The 21,842-nt window shown below is 42.1% G+C and overlaps 1 protein-coding gene across 4 annotated transcripts in view; it reads right to left on the reverse strand.

Moving 5' to 3' along the window:
* Kat2b (lysine acetyltransferase 2B) overlaps window positions 1-21,842 on the reverse strand; it is a 119,850-nt gene that overhangs the window by 65,199 nt on the left and 32,809 nt on the right. For all 4 annotated transcript variants that reach the window (XR_003736657.2, XM_028890194.2, XM_037199902.1 and 1 more), the window contains exons 2-3: window positions 19,130-19,256; window positions 4,586-4,731 (exon numbers count right to left, since the gene is read on the reverse strand). Coding sequence is in view for 3 of the 4 variants with exons in the window: in XM_028890194.2 (XP_028746027.1) it covers window positions 4,586-4,731; window positions 19,130-19,256 (273 nt within the window). In the remaining variant the exon portion in view is untranslated. The remainder of the gene's footprint in view (window positions 1-4,585; window positions 4,732-19,129; window positions 19,257-21,842) is intronic.

Below are 21,842 nucleotides of genomic sequence, written 5' to 3' on the forward strand. Positions count from 1 at the left end.
CTTTCCAGGAGATGTGAAAGGGAACAACTATTTGCTGTATTAACAAAATTGGTGAATACAAGAGACTGAGCTTCTCCATCTGCAGGCAGAAGGCCTGTGTTCTCAGTGCCCACAAACCAAATGCACTGCTTTTAATTCCCACTCTAAGATCAAAAGCCTCCAAAGAGCAGACAGACAGGAAAGGGACAGAAAAAGGAACATGTCACCACAGAGCACAATACCTTCTAGGGTGTCCCATATAAGTTATGAGTGTGGACCACTTACTGATCCTTAATGTGCTGTGTCCATCTTCACAAAAATTAACTGTAATAAAGGTAAGCATTACATGTGTTTCCAATGATAAAGATTAGTCATGAGTCAGCTGTGGTGGCCCTGCCTGAATTCCAGTACCACAGAGGTGGAGTCAGGAGGGTCAGAAGGGTTAGGTCATCCTCAGCTATAAGAGACTCCATATTAAAACAACTAATCATGAATTTTAAAAACAAGCAATTCCAGTTGCCTGTGTTTATTTTTTGATTTAAATAAAATCTTTTTTCCTTAGCTCAGTTAGCCACTTGGGAATTTGATGCACAGAAATGTTCAGTTTTGAGGTGAACTGATGTGAACTGGGAAACAGTGAATATATTTCTTCCAATATAAAGTGATGAAGCTGGAACCTGGGTATAAGGGCTTATGGTACCAACCAAGCATTCAGGACGCTGAGGCAGTAAGGACTACTACAAATCCATAGCTAGCCCATGACACTAGTGAGTTCCAGGCTAGCCTCAGCTACATAGAAAGACCCTGTTTCAAACGCAACAAAATGATCAGCCTGGATTACATAGAAAGACCTAACAAAAGAAAAGAAAAGAAAGGAAAGGAAAGGAAAAGCAGAGAAAGAGGTATGGTTGAAAGAGAAGAAAGCACTGACCAGCTTGGATTCTGATTTTAGAAGCAAGTATATCTGGACTGTTGTTTGAAGATGGGGATGGGCAGTTGCAGAGACCACAGTGCTATGACCCGGGGCAATGCTTGCTGGCTTGCTTGTACCAGCTGCAAGCCACATGGTCTACAGGATGGAAAGTGGCAGCTCCTTCACTTGGCAGAGCAGCAAAAGCTGCCAGGGCACTTGCTCCAAGACAAACAGTAGCTGGAGCTATACAGGCCTTGTTTTCCCTCAACTATGATCTTTCTCCAAAGAAGCAGGAACAGCTAGAATCTGCCAGGGTTCAATCAGATGACTCCAGCCTCACAGCCATGTCAGCAAGTTGCCACCTGAGGGGTTCAACCTGATGACATTCAACCCCCACCCACCCCAACCCATTTTAGAATATCCAAATAGTATCCTAAAACTTTTTAACAAATAGATTCTCCTTCTCCCTTCTGTCTTCTATTTACCTGCAATCCCTCAGTTAACACAATAAAATAAAAAGAGAAGGAAGGAAAGAAGGAAGGGAGGAAGGAAGGAAGGAAGGAAGGAAGGAAGGAAGGGAGAAAGAAAGAGAGAAAGAAAGAAAGAAAGAAAGAAAGAAAGAAAGAAAGAAAGAAAGAAAGAAAGAAAGAAAGGAGAATACAGAGCAAATGTTTAAAAAGAAAGTAACAATTATGAGAATCTTGTAGAGAATCCACTGAGGTTCCCAGCAGCTACAACAAAGAGGGAATTCCATGGCTAACTTAGCTTTCTGTGTCACCCAAAGCAAGCAGAGGCTGGAACACAGATCAATGGAGCACTTGTCTGGTACATACAACGCCCTTGTTTTAATCCCCAGTACCACAAGGAGTAAAAACTAAAATTAAAAATAAAAATAAGTTAAGCACAGTTGTTCTTATTAAAAGAAGAAAATTTTGTGGGCTGGGAATGTAGCTAAGTGGTAGAGCAATTGGTATGTGCCTTGCAATCATGTGGTACACAGACATACATGCAAGCAAAACACTCATACACGTACATAAAAAGCACTACAGAGAAAGAGAGCCACCAGGGAAGGGAGGTTTCATAAAAATCTATGTAAATAACTAGGCACGGTGGCCTGTGCTTGTAACCCCAGCACCAGAGTAACTGAGGCAAAAAGAGCCTGAGTTCAAAATCAGTCTGGAAATCACTGGGAGACACTATTTCAAAACTAACTTTTAAAAAAAGTGAAACCTCAAAGGAAAAAAAGAAAATACAGACACTGGCACATGTCTCCTGGCCATGCCTTCTGTTTTGATATGTTTCCTAACATTTTTACAAGGATTGCACAATACAACGTCATCTGCAAAGAACTCAGAAACAGCTTGTTTGCTTCTTGGTGTGTTTCTTTATAAGATGCTAAGAACTGAACTCAAATGTTCTTAACCACTGAGCCATCTTCTCCAGCCCCAGGTTTCTTGTTTTAATTGTTCTTCTGCTGCCTCCTTTAGGAATCTGGTTTTGGCAAATTGCCCCCCCCCCATCAGCACCTATGAACAGCTGTGTGACTGAAGAAAAGACACAAAAAGAAGTAGTTCCAGGGAGTGGTGTGGTACCCAATGTGGGGCTCAAACCCACGACCCTGAGATTAAGAGTCTCATATTCTTTAAAAGTTAGTGAACTTTGCTTGGCAAAATGGTCCTTCAGGTTCCTGCCTCGCAGAGGAAACTGCCAGACATTCTACAGGACACAGAGAGAAGTAACTGAAAGACTCTAGGCCTGTGGGCTGAAGACAGATGCCCTAACTTTACAAAGGATCTTTGGACAACTGTCCAGGCTGCCAGCTGTCTCTGTCTACTCTCGCAAGACTCCCGAAAGTTGCCTGTGTACGTCTACCATGTCTCAGGTAATATTATATCCTTCTGAAGTCTTTGATGTAGTTGAAGACTAGATAGTTATAATTTTCTTTAGTTATGGTAAAAGATAAGTTAGATATGAAACCATAGACTCATAAATATAGGATAGATAGGATACCTTCTTTAATTTTGCCAAATACAAATAAACTAGATGTTACAGCTGTGATTCTTGCTTGATAATTGTTTTGTTGTATGTAATTTTACTATGTTGAAGTTGAAACCTTCCTTTTTGAAAAAAGACAAAAAGGGGAAGTGCTGTGGATGATTAACTGACAAATAAAACACTGATTGGCCAGTAGCCAGGCAGGAAGTATAGGCAGGACTAGCAGAGAGGAGAATTGGGGAAACAGGAAGGAGAAGAAGGAGACGCTGCCAGCTGCCACCATGAGTACCAACATGTAAGATAAGTTCCAACTGGTAATCCACGAGCCATGTGGCAAAGTATAGATTAATAGAAATGGGTTAATTTAAGATATAAGAACAGCTACTTAAAAGCCTGCCATGGCCATACAGTTTATAAATAATATAAGTCTCTGTGTATTTACTTGGTTGAGTCAGAATGGCTATGGGACTGACAGGTGAGAGAGATTGTTCTGACTATGGGCCAGGCAGGACCAAAAAGACTCTAGCTACAGTGGTAGCAATGTCAATGACAGTCAAGGGCTTCCCTCTAAAGTACGAGAGGCCCGGCCGGCTTCCTTCCACTGACACCTCCCTCCAGGCTCCCCCTTGAAGGCTTCACTGCTGTGCCTGTATGCCACAGCCCCTCTAGCGCACAACTCTCTGCCTGGAAACCCCCTCCCCCCCAGCAGGAATGGCTCTTTTCCCCTCACAGGCTTTAACATTGCAAAAACATTACTGATTGTTCACTGGCCATCTCCTCGATGGACATGTAAGTCCAAAACGGAAGAACTTTGTCTTGTGACAGTTCTGTCCCTCAAGATACTCCAATACCATCTCTAGTTCAGGCTGTGATAAACACTTATTTGGTGGATGTTAAGAAATCTATAAACATATGTGAATCAAGATGTTCAATTCTGCACACATGTGAAGGCGTTCATAGTGCTCATATTAGAGACTCTTGAGGAGCAAAGCCTCAGAAGCAAAGCTGAGTGCCTTCCACCCATAAACTGCACATGGGACCGGGCTCATCTGAACTTTTGCTTTGGAAATGCAAAAGTCTCACCTCACACTGGGCACAGTGGCCCATAACTAAAATTCCAGCACCTAGATTTTAGATCTTAAAAGGTAGAGGCAAGAAGGTCAGGAGTTTAAAGCAAGTCTCAGCTACACAGGGAGTTTGAGGCCAAAACAGAATATATAAGACAATGTTTCAAAAAACCAAAAAAGGGAGTGGGAGGCTGGAGAGATGGCTTAGTGGTTAAGAGCACTTGCTGTTCCTCTAAAGAACTTAAGTTCAGTTTCCAACATCTATGTTGTATGGTTCACAACTCCAGCTCCAAGGGATCCAACAGCCTCTCTGGCCTTTGCAGGTACCACACTCATGTGCCCATATCTCTACACAGACACACACATATACATATAATTAAAAATAAAATAAATCTTTAAAACAATAATAAGGGGACAGCAAGATGGTTCATCAGGGAAAGGCACTTGCTACCAAAGCTGACAACCTGAGTTAATCCTTGAGGCCCCAATGGGGGAAAGAGAAAAATGACTTGCACAAGCTGTTCTCTGATCTCCACATGAAAGCCATGACATGTGTGAATACATGTATATACATGCACACATACAAATAAGTAGTTGAATGTAAAAATAAATAAAATGTTAAAAATCTCACCTTGAATAGGTAGAAATAAACTTGTTTGGTATCTGCATCTTCTTCTTTGTGGACACAGGTAAACAGGTACTCCACATCCAACACAATTCCCAGGAGTCTGTTCATTTCCTCCTCTGACACATTCTCCAAGTGGGAAACATGAGCAGCTTAAGGTGATACCAAGGAAGAGGTGTAAGACTCAAGAGACAGTCACAAACATTATCCATATTGAAAGAGAAGGTAATCAACTAGCATGGTGGCACTTGCCTATAATGCCAACACTTGGCAGGCTGAGACAGGTGGAACACAAATTCCAGGCAAGCAAGATCCCAAATGAAATCATAAAACAGTGGGGTCGTCAAGATGGCTCAGCAGGTGAACCCACTTGCCACACAAGCCTGAGGACCCAAGTTCAATCCACAGAACCCACACTGGACAGAAATGACAGACTCCTGACAGTTGTCCTCTGACCTCCTGACATATGCCATGTCATGTTCACACCTACACTCACACACATGCACACAATAATAAGTAACCAAGCATGGTGGCTTTCAGTGAGCTGGCTCAGTGGATAAAGGTATTTACTACCCAGATTGAGAACCTCAGTTCAATCTCCTCATCTCACACAGTAGAAGAGAACCAACTCCAAACAGTTGTCCTCTGTCTCCATAAGCACACTGTGGCACACACACACATACACAAGTACACAAATACACACACAATAAAAAGTTACAGAGGCCAAAGCAATCCTTGTAATCTGCTCACCTGAATAAATCTAATGGACACATCTGAATTAACAAACATCAACACTGGATCTTTGCATTATCAAATTGAAAAGGAATTGATTAGCTGGGCATGGTAGAGGACACCTGCCATCCCAGCACCCGGGAGACTGAGGCAGGAGAACTGAGAGTTTAAGAAGAGCCTGGATTACAGAATAATACTCTGACTCAGAGGATCCTAGATTAGAACAAAGTATAATGGTACATATGTATGAAAATGCCATAATGAATTCCATTACTCATATGCTAAGTTAAAATTAATTACAAAAAAGGAAAGCCTCAGCAGTGCTCCTGTGTCTGAGGTTTGCTCTTCTGTGGAAGAAATAGGCTGTTTCCCAGGCTAGCACCTTGTAACCACACCTCCTATCACTTCATACATCACCACACCGAGCTCCCTGTGTCAGGTTAAGCACTAGAGATTTGTATGCTGAAATTTATTGAGGTTTTTTTTTTTTTGGGGGGGGGGGCTGGTTTCTGTTTTGTTTGTTTGAGACAGGGTCTCACTGTATATCCCTGACTAGCCTAGAATTTATATGTAGACCATTGGCCCTAAACTCAGAGAGACCTGCCTGCCTCTGCTTCCACCTCTGCCTGGTATGCGTGTGTGTGTGTGTGTGTGTGTGTGTGTGTGTGTGTGTGTGTGTGTGTGTGTACATGTGTGTGTGTGCGTGTATACATGAATGTGCATGTGTGCGTATGTGTGTGTGTACGTGTGTGTGTACATGTGTGTACATGTGCGCGTGCGTGTGCGCATGCTTGTGTGTATGTGTATGTGCGTGTATGTATGCGTGTGTGTGTGTGTGTGTGTGTGTGTGTGTGTGTGTGTGTGTGTATGGGGGAGGGAGGTAAGGAGAGAGAGAGAGAGACTCTGCCCAATTGTAGTACTGAGAACATTTAAAATCCACTCTCCTGGCAGTTCTCAAGCACACAATACATAAAGAACCATCTCTTCTTTCTTGTTTGTTTGTTTGTTTGTTTGTTTGCTTGCCTGCTTGTTTCAAGACAGGGTTTCTCTGTGCAGCCCTGTCTGTCCTGGAACTTGGTAGACCAGGCTTGCTTTGAACTAGGAAATCTGTCTGCCTCTGCCTGCAGAACACTGGGATTAAAGGGATGTACTACCACCACTCAGCTTCCTTTTCTTTAAAAAAAAATTAGTTATTCTTTTGTGTGTATGTTTGTCTGCATGTATGTATGTGGACCATATGCCAGCCTATTACGTAAGGGGTCCAGAAGAGAAGGTCAGACACCTTGGCACTAGCATTAGTAAACATTCATGAGCTGGGAGTTGGACCTTGGGTCCTCTACTAGAGCAGAAAGTGCTCCTAACAATGTCCCCATCCCCAGGAACCATGTCTTAAAAAACATACCTTCTTAGGGCTGGTGTGGTTTAATGCAGCACTTGCCTAGCATGCTTGAGGCCCTGAATTCAGTCCCTAGCAGCCACACAAACAAGTTGGATCTTCCAGGATCCTAGTTCAATTCCCAGCACCCACATGGAGGTTCACAACCTAACTCTAGTTCCAGAGGATCCAATGCCCTCTTCTGGCCTCCACAAGCACCAGGCACACATAAGAAGGCAAAACATCCATACACATAAAATAAGAATAAATAAATCTACATTTTTTTTTGTTTTTTTAAGATTAAGGGTTTCTCTTAGTGATGACTGGTTCTTTAGGACATAGTACAAGTTGCTTATCAGTGAACAGTTCTGCCTTGCAGTTAGAGGTGCTAGCGTGAGTGGGGGATGACTGAATGTCTGGAGTCCAGAGATAAGCTTAGCATGTCCAATTCTAGCAAACAGCCCAGAGAATGAGAAGTGTGGTTTAAATGTGAAGTCCCCACCCCACCCAACTGACATGTTTGAACACTTGCAAACCAAAACAAGCCCTTCCTCCCTTTAGCCACCTGGAAAGATGTCATAGCAAGGAGACAGTAACTAGACATGTGATCTTAGGGTCTTTAGGGATATGGTTGAGTAAGGCCATGTTTAGACTACCCTGGGAACAGACAGGGCAGACTGGAATTTAAAGAAATGCATTGGCTCTGGAAGGTGACAAAGAATGATTGAATCCAGTGGTTGATGGGGAGGAAGGCAAGGACAGAGACAGGCCAGCTGTCATTTCAGGATGACATGTCATGCTATCTTAGAGTCCAATTTGCCTTGCTGGTGGTACCCTTATGTTTTGGGGATAGGGAGGCTAGGGGTTCCCAATAGACTGACATTCAAAGAAGCTAGCTGGTGATGGGAATTTGGTGAGAGCAAAAGCTGAGAGGCACACACCCATAAACTCGAGGCTTAGGCAGTGGAATGAAAGTACAAGGCCAGCCTGAGTGGCCAAAAAATAGTAATAATAAAATGTATTATTTCTACAATTAACTGACACAAAAATTTTTAGCCTAGTTATCTCCAAAATGAGACATGTCCCCTAAAGGTTTCCTGCACAATCTAAGACAAACGTGACCTGACAAATGCTCTCCTCACGTGGTCTAATTCTGAGCATACTGTCAAAAGTGATAGGACCACATACTGTAGTCAAATATAAAATAATATTTTCAAAATGTACTTTGTAATCTTTAATTTAGTTTTGTGATCTTTAATGTATTTTAAATCTAATTTTATGTTATTTTTTGAGACAGGGTTTCCCTGCCTGTCCTGGAAGTAGTTCTATCGACTAGGCTGGCCTCAGACTTAGAGATCCACTTACCTCTGTCTCCTGAGCCCTGGGATAAAAGTCCTATGCCACCACACCAAACTATTTTTTCTTTCAAGACAGTATCTCACCACGTAGACCAGGCTGGCCTAACTCAAGGAGATCTGCCTGCCTCTGACTCTCAAGTGCTGGGATTAAAGGTGTGTGCCACCATATCCAGCTTTGATGCAAACTATATATAGTCCTAGAAATAATAGAAATTTAATCAGTTCCTATTCCAGGGTGTTGTTTGGTTTATTTTCCTGAGACAGAGTCTTACTATGTGGCCCTGGCTCTCCTGGAACTTGCTATGTAGACCAGGCTGGGCTACTGGCCTCAGACTTGTGGCAATTCGCCTGCCTCTGCCTCCCAAGTACAGAAATTGCAAGCACACACCTTGATGCCTAGGTTTTTCCCCCCCGATTGGCAATGTCTCACTGTATACTTCACTGTCTTAGCTGGCTTCAACTTTACAATCCTGCCAAGTCCCAGCTCCTGCCAAGTCTGGCTGGGACATGCTGTTTTAAGCTTTGATAGGTGCTTCCTGACCCCTCAAGAAGTTTTCACCAGTACAGTGTAGCACTGGTGTAGGAGAATCTCCTGTCCCCTAACCATGGCCCTTATCTGGGCTTACTGTCATAGCAGATCGAGCTGTAGAACAGAAATGGCTGCTAGTGTTCTGTAGATGCCTTAGTCCACTACTTTCCACAAGATACTGTTCTCTCTAGTACTGCCATTTCCTCTTTTTTTCTTCCAGCTTTTTGAGGATGCTAGTCTCTTCCTACTGCCTTAAAGGAAGGGAGGTACTAATGGTTCATCTGGCATATGTTATGCAGTGTCTTACAGATTTTGTGAGGGCCTGTGTTTAGCTGAATAGATTTAGTTGTACAGAACTTTTAAATTTGGAGGCTGGAGAGTCAGCTTTGTGGTTAAGAACCCTGGCTGCTCTTCTAGCGGACCTGGGTTCAGTTCCTAGAACCAACATGGCAGCTCAAAACTGTTTGTTATTCCAATCCGGACTGGGTGGGATGCTATTCTGACATCTTCTTCTGGTCTCCATGGGCACTCCATGCATGCAGTGCATATACACACATTTGAGCAAAAAAAAAAAGTAATAAAATAAATGAATAATTTTTTTAAAAAGAAATTTAAAGCAAGGCATCACCATGCCTTTAATCAAAGTGAGTTCCAGGACAGCCAGGGCTGTTACATAAAGAAACCCTGTCTCAAGAAAGAAAAGAGAGAGAGAGAGAGAGAGAGAGAGAGAGAGAGAGAGAGAGAGAGAGAGAGGAGGGAGGGAGGAAGGAAAAGATGGAAAGAAATTTTAAATTATTGTTTAGAATATCAACTCTACTCTGTAGTCTGGCATTTCTGTTAGGTCTTCCTAAAAGAACCAAGAGACAATGGAAAGGAATCTCCCCAAACACTTGGTTCTTTCTGGAGAAAGGTCTCTCTGTGTAGCCTTGGTTAGTGTGGAACTTGCTGTATAAACCTGGCTAATCTCAAACTCACAAAGGACCTCCTGCCCCTGCCTCCCTGGTGCTAGCCTGAGCCACCACCCTAGCACTTTTCAAATTTTAAAACATGCCTCTGTGAAAATGTCAGTATCACTTTTTTAAAGAGCTAAGAAATTGTTTCAAATTAAAGAAGACTAAAAAGACAGTACAACTAGTTCTAGATTGGATGTTTAAAGGAGAGGAAAATATGTTATGAAGGACATTTTTGGTTTATCTGAGAAAATTAGACACACATATTAATGTTAAACTTATTGTAATTGTGAACTGAGTAGAGATTACATAAAGATATTGTCCTAATTAGGGTTATTATTGCTGTAATGAAACATAAGCAAAGCAACTCAGGGAAGAAAGGGTTTATTTTAGCTTATATTCCCCTGAAGGAAGTCAGGACAGGAACTCAAGCAGGGCTAGAACCTGGAGGCAGGAGCTGATGCAGAGGCCATGGAGGAGTGCTGTTTACTGGCTTGCTCACCATGGCCTGCTCAGCCTGCTTCCTTGAAGAACCTAGGACTACTAGCCCACAGATAGCTCCACCCACAATGGGTTGGGGCCTCCCTTATCAATAATTTATAAGAAAATGCCTTACAGTCAGTTCTCATGGAGGCAGTTTCTCAATTGAAGTTCCCTCCTTTAAGATAAAACTAGCTTATGTCAAGTCAACATAAAACTATCCAGCACAGATATATATATTTGTGTGTGTGAGTGTGTGTGTGTGTGTGTGTGTGTGTAACTATAAAAATTAGAACAAATAGAAAAGCAAATAAGATAAATTGCTACCAACAAGTAAAACCTAGGGGAAGGACCTATGGAATATTCTTCACAACTGACTTCAAAATTTTATGACTTTAATTTTTTTAAGACAGAGTTTCTCTGCATAGTCCTTGACTGTCCGGAAACTCACTCTGTAGACCATACTGGCTGCAAACTCAGAGATTCACCTGCCTCTGCCTCCTGAGTGCTGGGATTAAAGGCATATGCCACCACCACCTAGCCACTTAGAGCACTAAAGAGATGGCTCAGTAGTTATGAGCACTTGCTGCTCTTGTACAAGATCCAGATTCAGTTCCCAGCACACATATCACGGCTCACAACCATCCGAGCTCGAGTTCCAGGGGACCTGATAAAGCCTTCTGGCCTCCTAAGGCACCACATGCATAAGGTACACATACATATATACATAAAATTAAAATAAATAAAAAAATTAAAGTTATTTCCAGCTAGGTATGATGGCACAGAGCATTAATTCTAACACTGAAAAGGTAGAGGCAGGAGATCTCTGAGTTCAAGGCCAGCCTGAGCTACACAGGCAGATCCTATCTCAAAAAGAAAAACAAAGAACAAAGTTATTTCCAAATAAGTTATATTTTTGTTTGATAGTTTTGATTTCATTTTTGTTCTCCTGCTTTGGTTTCCTTGGTACTGGAATTACAACAGTGCACCACATCAAGCTAATTGCTTTTAATATATCTAAACTTAATTGTCAAATCTACTGGGCCTTGCTGTAACTCAAATAGTCTTCCAAAGGCCTGTTACAGAATATTGATATAATTATCCCAAATTGTCCAGGAATACAGGAGGCTGACAAAGGAGAACCATGAGTTCAAGACCAGCCTATGATATATAGTGAGATCGTACCTGCAAATTTGAATAAAAATAATTACTCAAGACTGGCCACATCTTAACTCCTAAGAAAGATGGCTCCTGGCAGTCACACTCTGTGCAGAAGGTGGGGTGACCTCAAGGATCAGGGGAGCTGGGCACCTTGTGACATCTCTCCATGCTGTGTCACATCACAAAGACAGAGCCACGAAGTACCTGTTGTGTGCCTGCTGCTGAGAATCGAAGCACAGCTGCTGCTTAGCAGGAGACCAACAGCTCATGGTCACTGTGTGCTGTGACCCTTGCTAAGTTCCACTGACTACACTTACCTGTACTTCTCAAGGCTGGCCTGCCAACATTTTGAGGCCTGTTGAACTGGAAGCAAACTCAAAGTGTCTGCATGATTTGGAAGCACAAACCAGTTTGCTGTGGTTAGTTTTGGGTTTTTAGTTTTTGGGTGTTTCTTCTTGTTGTAGTTTTTAAGGGTCTCACCATGTAACTCTTGCTCAGAATTTAATAAGTAGGCCCAGCTGGATTTGAATTCATGGAGACTTACCTGCCTCTGCCTCCTGAGTATTGGGATTAAAGGCATGTGCCACCACACTGCTTAAAATCAGTTTTTCTCTTTAAAAGAGGTAAAATTAATGCCTACAATGAAAACTGTTAACAGACTAATGAGCAAAAGGTTGATCATTTAAAAATTGTTTTTCTGCCGGGTGGTGGTGGCACATGCCTGTAATCCCAGCACTCGGGAGGCAGAGGGAGGTGGATCTCTGTGAGTTCGAGGCCAGCCTGGTCTACAGAGCTAGTCCAGGACAGGCTCCAAAGCTACAGAGAAACCCTGTCTCGAAAAACCAAAAAAAAAAATTGTTTTTCTTTCATAATCACAGATTTGAAATGGGAAAAAAGGAAGTCTAAGAGTCAGAACCCATTAGAGGATTATGTTCAATGGAACCCATGGTAACCAACATTCAGACTTAAATGTCCCCATAACTGTACTGGAAATGGTAAAGAGAAGTGGTATGGTGATAGTCACTTGTGGGGCACAGCACGTTCAGGCCAACCTAAGCTATATAAGACCCTGCTTTAAAATAAAACAAAATAACAAAAAAGAAACAAACAACAAACCAACAATCAAACATGAAGGCACAGGAAGAACAAAGAAGTACTGTGGAGATAGCTCCAAAGGTTAAAATGCTGGCTTCACACAAGCCTGGACCTGGGGCTCTTGAGCACTCCAGCAAATAACAGAAACAAGAGAGACCACTTCTCAGTAAAGCAAAGGTGAGCACCTACTCAGGACATTCTCCGCTTATCTTCTTACTTATGCACACAAACATGCAAACACAAACACAATAAATAAGTAAATATTTGAAATAAAAAAGAACTGCTATAGATGTGTCAGTATGGGGCATGTATGAGGCATGGTCTAGCCCTGATTCTGATGTGATGCCCCCAAAACACTAAAAAGGTAAAGGTAGACAAAGTCTACTCTAATCATATATTTAACTTAATATATATCAAATGATTACTGCTGTCATGTACTCCATATTTGAAAGTTACCGTGGTATCTGAATGAGAATGGCACCGATGGGCTCATATGTTTGACTTGGTCCCCAGTTGGTAGAATGGCTTGGGGAAGATTAGGTGGTGTGATATGTTAGAGAAGATGTGTCACAGGTTGGGGGGAGGAGGGGTAAAAGACTCTGCATCCTACTTTCAAATCCAGATGTGAGCTCCCAGCAGTCCCTGCCACCATACCTTTACTCTACTACCATGGACTCTGACCCTCTGAAACTGTAAGCCCAATTAAACACTTTCTTTTAAGTCACTTTGGTCATGGTGTTTTGTCACAGCAATAAAAAAGTAACACAATTACATCTATTTTATATCCATTTGCTGTAGTCCATCTTCAATATAAGTATGCATTTTGTATCTAAAACTCTATCAGTGAGCCACATTTCAAGTACTGTTAGGCACACAGGGCCTAGTTTTAAACACTGTACCTACAGAGTCTAAGCTATGAAACCACATCTGTAGGTCAACGCCACTCAATACAGCTAGCTAGCCCTCTCTCGCCCTCTCACCCTCTCATGTCACCCCTCTTTAAACCATTATTGAATTTAATAACTATTTATCAGTGAAGGAATAAACCCAATTTTGCCCAAGGAATTAAATATATTCTGAACTGCAAACAAAGGTCAGCCCTTAATCACAGTTCAGTAAAACAACAGGTATGTATCTACAATTATACATAGGGAAACATCTAGCAGACCTCTAGGAATACCTTTATTTTTTAGGATTATTAGGCTTGGGAGGATAAGAATTCCCTGGCAGAAAAACAAAACAAAGGCATAGGGTGTGAACAACCAGATCTGAAGCTGGGGAGGGAGAGCATGAAGCAACCTTCAGGAAAAAGTGTTGTGCAGGAGGATGGAAAGTCAAGCTGCCTGATCCAGCCTGTGACCCTGAGCTCCTACAACCTGCATGCTGGCTGGATTCACTTCCAGTACAGCTGAAACTCAAAGGTGGCTAGGTGTAACTGTGTACATTTTAATCCCTGAACTTGGGAGGAGGCAGGAAAACCAGAAGTTCAAGGGTAGCCAGGGTTACATGAGACCCAACCTCAAACAAATAAAACAAGGCTTACAATGTTTTGTTTTTAAAAAATAAAAGGTACCCCCTTCCGCCACCTAGTGTCTGTCATTTCAGTAGTAGAAGCTGAAGTAAGAGAATTGTGAATACAAAAGATTTTAGAGGCTACCTCTACTTTCCTTAGAAAGCAGATGAATAACAAGATGAATATAATAAACAATAACAAAGAATATTTATTGGCACTGAAAACGTCAACACAAGCTGATGACATTAGTGGATGAAGAACAAGTAAAAGCACTCCTCATCAGAATGTGGTGACACATGCTTATAATCTCAGAACTGGGGAGGTAGAGACCTCAGATTCCTGGGTATCCCAGGTCAGCCAGAGACCCCGTCTCAAAAAGAAAGCAAAGTAGTTCTGTGTTGGTGGTGCACAACTGCAATCCAAGTACTCTGGAGGCAGAGGCAGGCAGAGCTCTGTAAGTTCGAGGCCAGCATGGTCTACATAGAGAGTTTTGGGCCAGCTGGAATGACATAGTGTGACTGTCTCCAAAAGCAAAGCAAAACAAAACAAAAGTAGACAATAGTGTTCCTGAGGAAGAACACTGAGGTTGATCTCTGACCTTCACAACCAAGTACACACACACACACACACACACACAAAAAAAAAAAAAAAAAAAAAAAAAAAAAAAAAAAAAAACTAAAAACTCAAGGCTGGAGAGAAGGCTCAGCAGTTATGATATCATGTGTTGCTCTCCCAGAGGACCCTGGTTCAGTTCCCTGCATCCCCATGGCAGCTCACAACTGACTGTAAATCTAGTTCCAGGAGATCCAATGTCTTTTTCTGGCCTCTGAGGACACCATGCACATTCATACCTGCAGGCAAAACATTCATACACATAAAATTAAAAAAAATTATTTAAAAACACTGACAGCTCATCACTAGTGGAGTCTGATCCTCAGCAGCTGACAATGTTCAGAACAATAAATTCCAAAACAACAGAAATTCCAGTTGTACTAGGTCACATGGTGTATCTCTTGCTTCCTGGTCTTAAAAACTACCTTCTGTATAAATGTACAGCTGCCAATAATGAATGAATGTTTGTGTTTATTGTTGTCAGGACATATTCTCATGATAGCCTGGAACTGACTATGTAGACCAGGTTGATCTCAAACTCACAAAGATCTACTTCTCTGTCTGAATGAGTTCTGGGATCAAGGTGTGCACCACCCCAACACTACCTTACTTCCTTTTAAAAGTATATATTCGGCCTTTCTCCAGGGATATCTCTCAGTGAATCTGGCTAGTGAGCTCCTGTAATGTCCTATGTCTGCCCACTGACAGTGGGGTTACAGTTTGGGCCTACCCAGCTTTTAAGTGGGACCTGCAGGTTGGAACTCAGGTCCTTTTGTTCTCATGGCAAATGCACTTATCCACTGAGCCATTTCCCTAGACTGCAGTATGCTTATTTCCTAATTCTCAGTTGAACATTTTCTTATCTGAGCAGATTATTCTACATCCAAAGATACAGAAGAGTCTCCATAATGACAGTCCATAGATGCCTGGGATGACAGCAACATAAGCCAAAACCTCAGGGTCAAAAGAACAAATATGTGAGAGGTAAATTTTACGTAAGGCCTAGTCAGTAGAGGGAATAAGCTGGCATGATTTGTATATAGTTCAAGAACATCATGAACTGACTCTGTGTTATTGTCTTTTAAGAAGCGGTCATATGAAAACAGAACATAGCTCACAAGGTACTTAAGCATTCAAGCTTACACGATTCCTAACATAATTCCCTAGTTCACAATTGTCTTAGCAACAATATAGCACATGCTGATGTATGTCCATGGTGACTCTGTCTTGATAGATAGATAGATAGATAGATAGATAGATAGATAGATAGATAGATAGATAGATTTTTAAAAAATGGTTTGGGAAATACCTCAGTGACAGAATGCTTGTCTGAGATATGTAAGGGCCTAGGTTTAACTCCCAGCACCACAGAGGGAGAAGGAGAGAGAGAAATAATATGTATGATTAAGATAAGATTAAATGCCCAGAGAACTTGCTTAAAATACCCTGAAGGTGGAGGTAAGGGAATTAAAAGATTGAGGAGGGGTGGTAGGAGTTAGATAAAACAAAATAAACAAATGTTAATGATCATTACGTGGGGAGGACAATGTAATATCACAAAACAGTTTTCTAGACCCCTGATAAATGAGTACGCTAGTATTCCAGCAAGAATCCCAAGAGTTTTTGAAAACATGCAAACATTTCCATTTAAGAAAGATGTGTAGGAACAGGGAGTAATGGTGGATGCCCAGCACAATGGCATTTGGAAAGTTGAGCCAGGAGGATTATATGAAGGTACCCTATCTCTGACAAAATGGAATAAATCAAAAAGTTTATTCTTTCCTTCACAACAGTGGTTCTCAACCTGTGGGTCATGATCTTTCACAGGGGTCACATATCAGATCCTGGATATCAGATTACATTGTGATTCATAACAGTAGCAAAATAACAGTTATGAAGTAGCACTGGAAGTAATTGTAGATGTAACCAATCTTCTTATTAAAATAAGAAACACAGAGCCAATGTAAAAGAGAAAGCCGAGAGGTCAGAGCTCAGATATAAAATCTTATCTCATGCAGTGCTCCTAACTTCCCCGAGAGAGAGCTACTTCCTGTTTGTCTGTGTTTAAATAGTCTTTCTGTTCTGCCTTCTCATTGGTTCTAAACCCAACCACATGACTGCCTCATTACTGCCTGCAAGTACCGCCCTCCAGGTCTTAAAGGCATATGTCTCCAATACTGGCTGTATCCCTGAACACATAGAAATCTACCTAGCTCTTCTAACCACCACGCTCTTGCTATGGCTCTAATAGCTCTGACCCCAGGGCAACTTTATTTATTAACATAAAATTAAAATTACATTTCAGTACAAATAAAATATCACCATAAGTAATTTTATGGTTGGGGTCACCACAAGATGAGGGACTGCATTAAAGGGTTGCAGCATTAGGAAGGTTGAGAACCACTGTTCTACAGTGTTCTATTTTCAAAACTAATTAAATGGGGGTGTACTCAGGAAGGCCATGGAGTTACTGAGAGCTATCTCTGCCTTTGGGAAGGACTATTTTCCATGAGATTCTCTGAGAGTGGAACTCAGGGTTGGGCTAAGATAGGCAGGGTTCCACACAAGTAACAATTGTTTCCCTTTTCTTCATGACACTTTTTTTTATTACTTTATGTGGGCATGCATGTGCATGCATATGTGCCATAATGCAACACACATGTGGAGGACAATTTCTGGAAGGTGGTTCTCTCCTTCTACCATATGAGATCCAAGAATTGAACTCAGGTCATCAAAAGTACTTTAACCACCAAGTCATCTTGTCCAGCACCTAGTTCTTTAAATATAAACATGGCTAGAAAAACAGAACTTTTTCAATATTCCTACAGGCAGCACTAACTGAACTTATGAGAAAAAAGGAGAGGACATGGAAGTAGAAATGAGATGTATTTGAGGAGCTGAGAGGAGTCAGAGGGAGAGCTGAGATTAAATATGACCAAAATATGTGTACATGTATGAAATTGTCAGAGTAAATAAAATATACTTAAATAAGTAAATATTTTACAAAATACTTTTAATTTAATTTCAAGGTACATCTTAATATATGCATAGGTTAATTTCAGGTGTTAATTTTACAAGTATAAAGGACATGGAGCTATACAGATACACACACATACGTGCACACATGTACACATTCTACTGGAGAATAGCTCAGTGACATAGTACTTAGCTAATTGACACAATGTCCTCAGCTACATTTCTAGCACAAAATAAAATAATTGCATACTTATTTTTCCATTCTTCACTATGTATTGAAAAATAAGGGTATCTGCTGCCAAAGCTTGTTCAGAAACATGAAAGGAAACAAAGTTAGGTAGGTTTTGTCACTCACAACAATTCTGGCATGCATGTGTGCTCACATGCATAAAACCAGACAATTCCCAGCTAGGGAAGAAAAAAAAAGATCTTTTTTAAAAAAAAAAAAAAAATGGTAATTGATTGGGATAACAGGATCTCCCACTCAATATAGGCACAGCTCAGCCCAGGCAAAGATTTCTTGAACTCCACTATTAAGTGCATTATGTTTCCCAGGTGATTTAATTCAAAGGGCACCCAGTCTATTAATCCACAGATGGGTTATAAAATAAAGTTATATTATAAGCTAAGACATCTCTGGAACTTTTGGAATCTTTCCTTTGCACTGCTTTAAAATAATACCACAGCCTACAGCCTCAAACAAGACGTTTTTGTAATGAAAGTATTTTTCTTTTAATCACAGCTTATGTTATTTTTGACACCAATTCACTCAACACAATGTGAGCACTTATTAATGTGTTGATTTCTTCTCTGAGAAATAGGTTCTGTTTCTTTTTGAGGAGTGTTCCAGTACAGCCACTTCCAAGGAAGATCACATCATTGTCTACTCTTTTGCTTTGCAAGTATTGAAATATCAAAACTGAGATACCCTCTAGCACAGAACAAAACAAAACATCAGCCTCAGCTTAACAGCGGGCTGTCCTCAGAGGTGGGGCTGCACCATTTGAACCAACAGCAAACTCTGAGAGAAATACAATGCCAAAAATGGCATGGGTAGAAGGGGTAAGAGAGGACTTGATGATGCCACTTTGCCCAGTGCCATACTGGACAGTAAACCAGACTTAGTTGGCATGGCAGACAAGTGTAGTACATGGGGCCTTTCCAACCAAAATGCTGTTATCTAAGAACAACCAGTTTCCCACTGAACTTGATTAGAAACAGAATTTGCATGTATCTGTGATCCTGGTACTTGAGAAGTAAAGCACAACATCATGGACCAAGTTGGCTATACAGTGAGACCTGAAAGGCAAGCTAGGTGTGTGTGTGTGTGTGTGTGTGTGTGTGTGTGTGTGTGTGTGTGTGTGTGTGTGTGTGTGTGTAAGAAAAGAAGGAAAACAAATTCATCTAGGGCTGAGGACATAGTTGAGTGTCAAAGCATGTGCCTTATATGTGTAAAGTCCTGGTTTCATCCTCAGCACCAAAAAGAGGTGGACAAAATTTATCCTAAGACTAGTGTTACATAGACTGGAGTAAGACTCAGCCGTTAAGAACACTGGCTCTCTCACAGAGGACCTAGATTCAATTCCCAACATCCACATGGCAGCTCACAACCATCTGTAACTCCAGTCCCAAAGAATTTGATAGCCTCTTCTGTCCTCCACAGGCTCCTGCACAAACATGGTACATAGATACACACAAAATAAATGTTGCTGAATGTAGCAGAGCACGCCTTTAATACCAGCACTCAGGAAGCTGATCTGGGGACTTACCGAGGGCATGGCTACAGCTCCGGCAGGATTCCGTCAGACTGACAATTATTTGCTGGAGGTCTGCTCTTGGTGGAGTGGGAGAGGGATTGGGGTTCTTCCAGCCATTGCATTTACAAGACTCCTCTGCCTACAAAGGGAATAAAGAGAGAAACAGCTCTGTAATGGGCAGCCATGGACAGTTTCACAAGAGAGCCATGCACACCAGTTATCTGACAGGGACTCACACCTATGCTATGTAAATTTCTATAGATGTAAGCAGGAAAAACAAAACCAGGGGAAAGCAAAGGGGGTGCTTTGGGGGAGGGGTTAGTTTTTGCTTCTCCTGGTGGTACCTGCAGCTCAGGGGATTATTCAGGGGATGGGCCTGCAGTACTAGCTTCATAAAATAAGCCATATTCTCAGACAGTAATAGGACAAGAAAGAGCTTACAATACTTGGTATGAATCTCAAGTTTCCCTGAAGACTCACACCTCCTTAGCTCTGTAGGAAAGAATGAAGCTGACTTATTTAGAGTCTGTGCCACTTGATCTGGGCTCTGAAACAGAATAAACATGAAGGATTCATCATTTATACTACCAGGCTTGCCATACCGTGTGTGGCTGGGAGCCTTCAACTAGTGTCCTGTTACTTTTGGAAACCCCCGTTCCTTCCCCAAAGTGTTTACTAGTAGTACTGGTTAGTTTCGAGTGTCCACCTGACACAAGCTAGAGTCATCAGAGAGAAAAGAGCCTCAACTGAGGAAATGCCTCTACAAGATCCAGCTGTAAGGCATTTTCTCAATTAATGATCAATGGGGGAGGGCCCAGCCCATGATGAGTGGTGCCATCCCTGGGCTGCTGGTCCTGGGTTCTATAAGAAGGTGGGCTGAGCAAGCCAGGGGAAGCAAGCCAGTAAGCAATACCTATCCATGGCCTCTCCATCAGCTCCTGCCTCCAGGATCCTACCCTGCTTGAGGTCCCGCCCTGACTTCCTTTAGTGATGAACAGCAATGCTGAAATGTAAGCTGAATAAACCCTTCCCTCTTCAACTTGCTTTTCAGTCATGGTGTCTCACCACTGCAAATAGAATGCCTGACTAAGACACTAGTGCTCTCAAAATGTCTACTAGCCAAAGCAGTAGGCTCCAGCTTCAATGAAAGACTACCTCAAAAGATAAGGTAGACAGCTCCAGAGGATTTGACATCCTCATCTGGACTCTACTAGAACCTGCACTCATGTGCATTTTCTCAATTACACACACACACACACACACACACACACACACACACACACACACACACACCACATTATTTTTTTTTTAAATAACAATAAGATGGAAAAAGATTGAGGAAAGTCAATCAACCTTGAACCTTGGCCTCCAGCACCCTAGCTGCACTTGTTTGTCTCTTAGGACAGGATACTTGAAGACCAGAATTCCCTGTTCAGGACTAGTCAAAACTACCGGATCTAATAGCGCAGGTGGGGTAACTACAAGACAGTCTCCAACTCCATTATAACACCATTGAAACTGAAACATTCCCTAGTCCCAAGACAATTGACAGTTGCCACAGCAATAACTAGAAAGGCCCAAAAACAGAGATAAAAGAGGCAGTTTTTATTTGTTTGGTTTGGTTTTTTGAGACAAGGTTTCTCTATGTAGCCCTGGCCATCCTGGAACTTGCTCTATTGACCAGGCTGGCCTCAAACTCAGATTCACCTGCTTCTGCCTTCTAGGTGCTGGGATTAAAGGTGTGTGCCACCACCACCTGGCTAGAGGCAGAGTTTAGATCCCCCTAGAAAACCTCTGCACATTCCCAGAAGACTACATGAACATTCCTCCCCTTCATAAGTCCCTTCTCTTACCATGTCTCTACGAGAACAGATAGGGTGACTCTTAAGTTGACCTTACACTTCTGTCCTTGGCTAAGAACAAGCTTCTTGCTTCTGCTCAATTGGGTATAATGGTTGCCACAATTCCAAGAGGGAGGAAAAAGCCAGATTGAAATGAAAGATTGCAGTAATTTTGCTATATGACAGGAAACAAAGAGCCTTTTTTGGTGCAGCAAGCCACCAGGCAACACAAAATGAGCAAATTATATTTCAAAGCATCAGTGCTGTGCAGAGAGAAGTAAAAAGACAACTACAGGTGAGCTGGCTGAAAGCAGACGAGAAGGAGCATTGTGAGGAGGACTGCAAGGACAAAGGGGGATCCATGGCTGCTGGGTGGGGCTGCAATGCAGCCAGGAAGGCAGAGAAGCAGGCATGAGGGAAGGTGGTGAAGGGAAGAACCCTGTGAGGCTGCATGAGCAGCCAAACCCTCTACCTTGACTGCGATCAACCCTCTCTCTCAAACAGGAACTCCAGGATTTGGAATGGTAGGTGCCCTTCACCCTTCCTGCTTTCTCCTGTGGCCACCCAGTCCATCATCCACACTTTCCCTCCTCTGATGACAGTCGCCGAGGCTTGGAAGGAACCTATGTCTTCTCTGTTACTAATGTCCACGAAGAATCACCTTATTTCCTTTTTCTTTAAATTTCCAGTTCAAAGAGATCATGCCCCAATTAATACAACAGAGAATTAGAGCCAGGTGGTGGTGGCGCATGCCTTTAATCCCAGCACTCGGGAGGCAGAGCCAGGCACATCTCTGTGAGTTCCAGGCCAGCCTAGGCTACAGAGTGAGTTCCAGGACAGGCACCAAAACTACACAGAGAAACCCTGGCTCGAAAAACAAAAAC

This window comes from Peromyscus leucopus, chromosome 16_21, assembly GCF_004664715.2.
Source record: "Peromyscus leucopus breed LL Stock chromosome 16_21, UCI_PerLeu_2.1, whole genome shotgun sequence".
In the NCBI taxonomy this organism is placed as follows: domain Eukaryota; kingdom Metazoa; phylum Chordata; class Mammalia; order Rodentia; family Cricetidae; genus Peromyscus; species Peromyscus leucopus.